Below are 9,284 nucleotides of genomic sequence, written 5' to 3'. Positions count from 1 at the left end.
TAGTCGTCACTGTCACTGTCCTAGCAGACCCTTCATGCTTGTCCATTCAATTATTCTCAAAGTATGATGATGAAAAATGCACTGTGGCCCCCAGAGCCTGTAGTAGTACCCAGCCAAGTCCAGAGATACCCTGAAGTGGGTAAAGCCTCCCTGTCTTTACCCTTGACTGAAGTTGGCCATTCTCCACACCTCCCAAATCCTTTAGCCACGCCTTCTCTGGAATGATTCAGAGTCTCTCCTGTGATTATGAGCCCCTCCCCCCCAACACACACACACCCCCAGCAGTTCTGCAGTGGCAATCTGATGGCTCTCTAGGGACAAGAGCAGAGTATCCTTGTAAGGGGCATCCCCAGCAGGCAGAGGGTCTTTCCTGACACTGCTGGTTACTACTTACACAGCTGCTATCTTCTGTTTTGTTTTATTTTGTTTTGTTTTGTTTTGTTTCATTTAGTCAGGGTTTTGCTGTGTAATCCAGGCTGTCCTGGAACTTGCTCTATAGACCAAGCTGGCCTCAGACTCAGAGATCGACCTTCCTCTGCCCCTCAAGTGCTGGAATTAAAAGCATGCATCATTACCAAAAGGCCCAAATCTGCTATCTTTACAAGCCCTTCTTGCCTGTAACTCCCACTGTCTATGGATGAAGCAGGATAGGGAGAGGGGACTCAGAACACATTTGTCAAAGAAGACAGTGAACTGACTAAATAAATATATATATGATAAATATGAAATTTTTAATATAAGAAATGACAAAATATTATCCAGAAAATAATAAATGGTACTCAAGGGTCTGCCGGATGGAATTAGAAATTGCCTTAAGGGGTCTTTCAAAGGATAATTTGCTGGTGTGCACTAAAATTTAGAATCCAGCTACTATAATGTCTAATGCTTCATAGAAACATCCTCACTCAGCCACCGACGAGCAAGCTCAAGGATCTCTGTGGCTATGTCGTCTCTAGTGGCAAAGCCCTGTAAGCAGCCTGAATTTCTACAAATAAGGCAGATGTTAAACGCGCCACTACCCACAGCCCGTTCTGCATGTGGCAGCGAGGCGAGATGCAGCCAATCTGTATAAATAGACAAGGAAAGAAATATCAACGCAAGCAGAGAGCTATTTACTGAAAATGCCACATTATATGATGACATTTACATCTTAAAATAGAAAGCAAGACCCTTTTGTGGAGCTTCCTCTAGGATCCTAAATGCTTAAGGAAAGGAAAGCTAGCCACTGTTCTAAGTGGGCCCGAAAACATGGGCAAGACAGACTTGGGTTTTATTTCCATGCCTAGATCTTAAGGTTTATAATCCAAACATATTTGTGTAGCGGTTGTGGGATTCGAATTTTCAGAGAATTAAATGGGAAGCAAACAAAGCTAATGGATGTTGAGGGTGAAGCAGGAATTCCTGTGGCATCTCTCTGAGGGCTTTCCCTCTGGCATCGAGAGTCGGGATGCCTCTCTAGGTCACTGGTTTAGGAGCTTCTGAGCCAGGGGCCAAGAAAAGACAGGTAGGAACCTCACACTGCTATTCCACTGGCACCGGCCTCCGGGGTCAATATGCAGGAATGATGGGCTGGCTGGACCCCAGTGGGTATCACTTTGTCCTTCCTCTCTTGAGGCACCTAGTGAGGCAAAGGCAGAAGAGTAAGGAACTAAGAAAGTTGGAGGAAGCACCAGGGTAGGGGAATATCTGCGGGAGGGGTCACCCTCTCAGAGGAGGAGAGGAGGGTTGGGGGAGGGTCTCCGTGAGGGTAGACCAGGAGGCGGGGAGTGTTTGATGTAAATAAATTAATTTTTATTAAAAAAAATAGAAAAGAAAGTTGGAAGAAGAGATCAGGGTCATATGTAACTGTCTTAGGGTTTTACTGCTGTGAACAGACACCATGACCAAAGTAACTCTTATAAGGACAACATTTAATTGAGGCTGGCTTACAGGTTCAGGGGTTCAGTCCATTATCATCAAGGCAGGAGCATGGCAGCATCCAGGCAGGCATGGTGCAGCAGGAGCTGAGAGTTCTACATCTTCATCTGAAGGCTACTAATGGAAGACTGGCTTACAGGCAACTAGGATAATGGTCTTATAGCCCACACCCACTGTGACAGGCCACACCTACTCCAACAGGGCCACACCTAATCGTGCCCCTCCCTGGGCAGAGCATATATAAGCCATCACAGTGACAGATGACTATGCTATGAGGGAGGCCTTGCTGTAGCTGAGTGGTCAGCAGACTTAATGGCTTCTTCCATCCTCTTTCATCTCTTCTTCTCCAAACTTTGCCATCCCCTGTGTGCTGACACCAAAACCCTTCACCGTACAGAATTGCATGGAACCTTCTACAGTTTGCTTGGTCACCCTTTACTAGGAATTATGGGGGGGGGGGGGGGAATTGGGCCCTGAAAAAAAATCCCAATACATACAGCATAGTTTTCCCTTTGTTAGAAATCAAACACCTGTCCTGGCCCTTTGAGGCTTCCAAGTCTCATTTATTTTGACTTTTTTTTTTTTTCATAGAATGGGCTGAGCAACCCCAAGATCAAGGTAGGATAATGTATAGCTCATGACAAATCTGGGCTATATGGAGAGACTTTGTCTTAAAAGATTGACTTCCTCTTGGTTGATCTCCATCTGTCTGCCCATCCTTCTGCCCGTCCACTCACATTTATTTACATGAATGGCAACTACTAATCTACTACAGAACACCAGGTAGAGAGTTTCAAAGAAGGCTTTGCAGAAATAACACAGAGAATGAGTCAGGACCAGCAAATGTTTAGGATGTGAAGGAAGAGGGGTAAAGTGGGGGTGGGGGTGGGGGGTTACCCAAGCTACCCTGGGCTAAGGGAAAAAAAAAAAAACAAATACCAGTAGTGACCAAGTTTACCAACTCAACTCACAGTGGGGGAAAAAAGTATGGGAAGCAGTTCTAAACGTAGAGAAGGAAGTGTTCTGGAATCCCATGGCATGGGCTTCTACGCAGCACAGAAGCATCGTTCCTAAGGACTGTTAGTCTTGTTAATGAAACATCAGTAAAGGCTGTAGTGGGGAGAACATTGTCGTTAATGACTCGGAGCTGAAACTGAGTTTTTGGCACAGGAAAGCCTGATAAACAGGGAGCTTGTGCTTTGAACTCCCCAAGCACAGGCAGCTGAACGGCCTGATGTGTTCAGGAGGGACCCCATCATGCCAAAAAAAAAAAAAAAAAAAAAAAAAAAACCCAAAAAACCAGGAACCAAGTTCCCTGAACTAGGCTGCTTGCAGCCTCTACTTCCTTGGCCAGCCTGCTCTGTTTTAATTAAAAACTCAGTTCCAATGGCTCTCTCATGCTCAATTAAAAAAAAAATTGCAGACTCTAACTTGCTTTTAAACACCTTGCCACTCTTACCTCAGACAGGGCCATCATGAAAGCTCAGAGATCAGCCGCATCCCCTGTCAGAATACCAGCGAGCCTGGAACTTCTGGGGAAAGGAACCTGCTGTGGACTTCAAGTGCTCTAACGTTGGGAGGTGTGTGTGTGTGAGGGAACACGTGTGTAATAAGACCAGGTGGGTACTCCCGCAGGCATCCAGGCAGGTAGCCAGGCAGGTGTTCCCTCCTGCTGGAGGATCTGAGCTGGCCCTCCATCATCAATGTTAAGTGCTCTGAGTGGTATGTGCCTCAAGTGGTGTGCTTTGAGGGCATTTGATTGGCACTCAGAAAAAGAGCCAGTCGCTAATTTTACCAACTATCAACTGGCCACAGCTGATAAAAGTTCAGCAAGCAATAATTGTGTGTCACTAGGGTTAGACCCAAGGATCATGCCCAAGGGTATCAACAAGGCCACGGCTATGAAAAGAGTTGAAGGAACATCAAGTGGTAATCAGAAAAACACTTGGGGTACCACTCTGTGGTTCTCCAGCCATGTCGTTAGCTTCTGTGCCTCAATTTCCCCTTCTGTGATAACAAGGCATATTTTTTATTCTATTTCATTAGGTATTTAATATTAAAGGAGAGTGGATTAAAAGAAAAAAAAAGTATTTACTAAAACCCGAAGGAATAGACATTGTGATAAGGTAAGAGCGAAAGGAGACGCCAGCCATTGTTTTTTGAGTGAAAGTTAGAGAAACAAGAGGAGCCCAGTGGCTCAAAGCATCCATCATCAGTGGATTAAAGGGCAGAGCAAAGTAGCGTTATACATGTGCCACGGCAATGCAAGTGCATCTGGGCTCCAGTCATTGCACATTGATTCAAGCCTACAAGGCTAGAACTTGTCATTTTAAGGTATAGAAGTCACATTTTGCAGGAAAGTAAGAAAAGTGACTGAACACAGATGTGCTCTATCTATTTGGAATGGAAATCAAGCCCTTTAAGAAGCAGTGTTTCCAGGACAATCATCTCTTAACCTAAAAGTCACCTGCCCTCCAACACAAAAAAGGGTCACATCTAAACTGAGGAAAAATCACAGTAACCCTTGATCCCATAGATCATAATGGTTATGTCCCTTGCCCTAGCTACTGCTGGAAGGGTCTGAGGGATGTCTCAATGTGCCCATAGCAGTGGAAACTATGGTTGCACCTCCCCACCCGAGTCCCCTCCTACCTCACTTCCTTTACCATGGTTACTTAAGCCCCTGTTTCTGCTACCATCATGTGGGGTCTCTCATGAGCCTTAAGCTCTTGATACTTCTCAGTGAGGTACAACTGAACTGTAGGTATTCTGTAGAGGTCAGATAAAGGAGCCCCAACTACAGGGGCTGAGTTGTGTGACCTTGGTCCAGTTGCTTCCCTATGTGTGGTCGTGATTCCCACAGAGTCTCCATGACATCAGTCCTGACACCTCTGATCTTGGTTAGCAACACTACACCAGCTTTTAGCCTTTACAGGAAACTGAGACTGGGCATCCCCTCCAAGGTCTGGATTCCCACCCCCAGAATATCATTATATAGGGGGATAGAGGCTGCCTCCTTAGCAGGGACTGACGAGAGCTCCAACCACCCAGAGCACTGCAGGACCAGGGCCACTGAAGTCCTTTACCCACCTTGTTGATCTAGAATCCTAAAGTAAGATATTTGGTAACATCCAAAGAAAGAACAATCGAAAACCCCACCTTGATTTTGGTTCAGGTATTGCAGAATGAGAATGGTTAGCTGGAAGCTATATCTAGTACTATTCTTGATCGCCCCTCTCCCCACAGGACCTGGTTAAGATGACAAATTCCCCTCACAAATGAACAAAGATATGGCTGTACAAAATTGGACAGTCAGAAACGGCTTGCTACAAGTAAATTAAGTTTGTAAAAATTGATTCCAAGCTAATACGAGATAATAAGTATCAGTCATAAGTCCTTTGAAGCATGAGGCTTGTGCTGAGGGTTGGAACACATTGACTCCAAGTCTCTGGTTTTCCAAATATCATGACTAAGCCTCTTCATTTCTGCTTAAAAGTAACCTTTTCTAGTTCAGGAAATTCATCACAGAGGAATTAATCTGTTGATTCACTATATATTACGGAATTCATATTCTGTACCACACACTACTCTGGAAGTCTTATGTACCATTAAGTTGACAAACCAGGCTCTGACTTGATTTTCCTTTTGTGATCAGAAGATAGACAAAAATCGAAGAGGCCTATAATAAAATGTCAGGTGGTAACAAGACTCGTGAGATTGAACAAAGAGATAGACAGCAAGGTGATAGAGATACTTTTGATATGCTAAGATAGATAGCCTTATCAGAGTTGAAATCTGAGGAGACCTATGGGACACACAGTCCAGGAGAGAGAACAGCAGTCATTGGTCCTGAGGGACTCAGAATATGCTAGGTAGGACAGTGGTTTTCAACTTTAACATACTTCCTCATGTTGTGGTGACCCCCAACCATAAAATTATTTCATTGCTACTTCATTAACTATAATTTTGCTATGGTTATGAATCACAATATAAATATCTGATATGCATATGCAGGATATCTGATATGTGACCCCCTAAGGACTCCCTACCCACAGATTGAGAACCAATGCTGTAAGAACAAGGTAGGGGTTGGGGGAAGTGACTGAGAAATTGGGAGGTGACACACAGGTGGGGTCAGGAGCCAGATCAGGTTAGGGTCTGCAGACCATGGTAAAGACTTAGACTGTTCTAGACTATCTTTTACTTATTTATTTTTAAGATTTTATTTATTGTTATATGTAAGTACACTGTAGTTGTCTTTAGACATGCCAGAAGAGAGTGTCATATCTCACTACTGATGGTTGTGAGCCACCATGTGGTTGCTGGGATTTGAACTCAGAACCTTCGGAAGAGCAGTCACTGTTCCTATCCGCTGAGCCATCTTACCAGCCCCTAGACTATCTTTTGTGACTACAGATATTTTTGACACAGCAGTTCGACATTTCTATGATGGATGTTATTCTGAACAACTCAGACATTTGGGACCCAAGTATTCCTTTGCCCAGCTGAAAGGTATGTTGGCTAAAATCTCTGATTAGAAGGCACTGTCCCGCCTGCGCTAACCCCCCAACCCCAGCTAGGGCCAGCTGGTGACTGGTCAGTTGCTAGGGAGAAAGTCTCTGCCCTGTTCTTCTCACACACCTGCAGTGAAGCTAAGCGTCAGAGCTCCGTGTAGGATTATAACACCCCTGCCTCTGTTACCGGATTGAAGCCCAGCATAGCCCTCAAATTCCACATGCCTCACACCACACAGGTGTTGCTCATGGGATCACAGGCACCCTAAGATGGCTGAACCCTGTCTCGGCCTCTCTTGTGGAGAACTCATCTGAAGACAGTTTTGAACAGAGAAGCACACTGTTCAGCCCTGCAGCTGTAGATGGAAAGGTGACAGAAAGCCACTTCGAGCATCTGACTTACGGTAAGTTCATTGTCTCCAGTAGACCCCCAAGTTGGTTAGTTTGTGGCATTGAACTCGTCCTTCCAAAGTGGATGCTGCCGAGAACAATGGGGTGGTGGTCTGTACTCTGCGGAGTCAGAACCCGGCTTTCCTCTTTTGAGTCTTTAGTAGATCTCACGGGTCAGTTCATTCAACGAACATGATGAAAAGTCTAGAAGCAGTGTGACTATATGTAGACAGGTGGCCAAAAGCAGCTCTTTTGAAAGTTGCTGCCAGCAGGAGTGCCCACTTTTCCTACCTTAAAAAAATGTGAAGTGCTCAACTAGGGAAAAAAAGTTACGAAACCCTTGTTTCACACGAATGAACATTGAGCTGCTCACTCAACCAGCCCGGGTCACATTCATGATCCATGAGGCCTTTGATATTAGAGAGGACAGAGCTACGGGCTAAAAGCAAGAATCACTTAGCCACTGAACGATTCATTGCCCAGTATAGTTGGTTCAAAACTATTAGCGAATGCACCCAGCCCAGTGCTGTATATGCTGATCTTCTCTGCTTACTGGCCTGCGGGGTATCAATTGCTCCTTCTCTGCCCACATCACCAGGGATGCTAGAGAGCCTAGCTAAAATTTGTATTCCTCCCTGGGGGAGGCCAGTGTACAAGAAGAAACTGAAAGTCAGTTGCCTGGCTTCAGAAAATCTGCTTTCCCAGGTATTATCCAGAAAGCAGAGCAAGCCCCTCATTGCTCTTACTCCTGTGTTCTTTGGCTCATGTGTGCCCATCCCGAGGGCCTCATGAGCTTGCCTTGGGTGGCATTTGGAACACCAGAGACATGCCCACTCGGGAGTTTCTGATATAGTTAACTTGGACTGCCACCCAAGAATCTGCACCTCTGAGTTCCCAGGATAGTCCCAGTGGCTATTTTGGGAACAAATGATGACCTTCAGAAGAGAATCCAAACCCTAAAGGTCAAAATTACACACACAAGAGATGTGGGCTCCTTTGAGCCATCTTGTGTGGCCAGATTTCATTTTCCTGGGGAAAAATAAACACCCCTATCTTGTTAAAGCAGTGTTCTGGGTTTTCTGCTCCATCCAGTTGAACCTGATTGCATATAATTAAGAAAAAACGGGGAAACGGCCTTAGGCCATATCTACTATCTCCTTCCTCCAACTCTTTAGAAAATCTCATCTAATTTTTTTTCAAGTGAACAGAAAATTGGAATATGACTTTAGCAATGAAAACCTTGAATTCTTACACTAAATCTGGCTGAGTGGCTTCAGTCAGTCAGAGAGTCGGTACTCACCCTAATTATTCCCCAAGAAGTTGTACACCCAGATCCCAAGGGGCAAAGATGTCTTAGTAAGTGATTTCCCCAGAACTAAATGAACTGTGTCAAGTATGGACATTGTAGAGAGACCCAAGGCCTGCCCCTCTGAGAGACTCAATAAGGATTTCCCTCTCCAGTGGAAACTTGTTAGGATCAACAGATTTCGGCTCCAATTCTATAGCAAAGTCCACCCGATTAGGAAGGGCAGGTGTTCTAAAGATGCTGTGCTGAAAGCTGCTTTTGAATAATTATACAATTTCTGGAGGGTTTACATCACAGCACTAAGACTTTTGTGTACTTTATTTTTAATCATTAAAAAGGTTAAGAAAAAGCATAATTACCAGTCTCAAAACTGCAGATAACTAGAGTTGGCTACTTCCATGGTCCTTATGTTCTGCTCTGGCTGAACTAATTCCCTGGATCCGAGCAGTGATCACCTACACATACCCCAGACAGTGCCTGGTGACACATTTGCAGGGATGGGCAGAACCTGCTTTGTCTCTGTCCTCATGGCCTGTGATTTAGCTCCCAACCAAATGACTATTTGGTTAAATCCTACATAGAGGTAGAAGGGCCAGAAAATACTGAGTAAGATCGGGCATTCAAAATGTATATTGGTCTATCACGATCTACAAGGGGACACTTGATCTGCAGATAAGACCAGGCCCCAGGTACCATTTAACGGCAAAATGTCTCAGAGGAACTCTTAAAAAAAAAAAAAAAAAAAAAAAACTCATAAATCTGTCTTAAAGCTCTAAACCTAAAACTGGTCAGCAAATACACTTTTTTTTTAAGCACTTGGCTGATTTTCTAGTTTATAGCCTCTTTCCCCACTTCTAAACCAACGCAGAGAAAGTAAATCCCAGACTCCCCCAACTTTCTAAGATGCTATAAGCTGGCTCTGGGGCTCTGTTGAGACTCCTCAAATGAAAACACTGCACTCTGGCTCCCAAGCACTCCCACTGGCCTCTCTCCTAACTGATGTAAAGTCTAAATGCAAGGGCAGTTGAGCAGAGGGCCCAGGAGCATGGCAGGTTGTGGGGATGCCACGGCTGCTGCTGTGCCTGCTCCTTATGGTCTGCTACAGATGAATGGTATGGATGAACCAAGTCACTGGAGCCACACAGTCATTACTTACA

The 9,284-nt window shown here is 44.8% G+C and overlaps 1 protein-coding gene across 1 annotated transcript; it reads right to left on the bottom strand.

Moving 5' to 3' along the window:
* Positions 1-725: 725 nt before the first annotated feature.
* On the bottom strand, positions 726-3,448 carry Gm815 (predicted gene 815). Its single transcript, NM_001033407.2, has 4 exons — positions 3,377-3,448; positions 2,889-2,994; positions 1,518-1,618; positions 726-1,064 (listed from the first exon to the last, which is right to left on the bottom strand). Exons 1-4 carry the CDS (start codon positions 3,392-3,394, stop codon positions 942-944), a joined length of 348 nt encoding a protein of 115 aa, NP_001028579.1. The 5' UTR covers positions 3,395-3,448; the 3' UTR covers positions 726-941.
* Between the last annotated feature and the right edge of the window lie 5,836 nt (positions 3,449-9,284).

This window comes from Mus musculus, chromosome 19 (assembly GCF_000001635.26).
Source record: "Mus musculus strain C57BL/6J chromosome 19, GRCm38.p6 C57BL/6J".
Taxonomy (NCBI): domain Eukaryota; kingdom Metazoa; phylum Chordata; class Mammalia; order Rodentia; family Muridae; genus Mus; species Mus musculus.
The sequence above is the reverse complement of the archived record's forward strand: the minus strand, read 5'-3'. Positions and strand labels throughout refer to the sequence as shown.

Coding starts and splice junctions, on each gene's coding strand:
- Gm815 (NM_001033407.2), bottom strand. Junction 1,619..2,888: donor CCATACTTTTTTCCCCCACT/GTGAGTTGAGTT, acceptor TTGCCTCACTAG/GTGCCTCAAGAGAGGAAGGA. Junction 1,065..1,517: donor GGTGCCAGTGGAATAGCAGT/GTGAGGTTCCTA, acceptor CTATTTATACAG/ATTGGCTGCATCTCGCCTCG.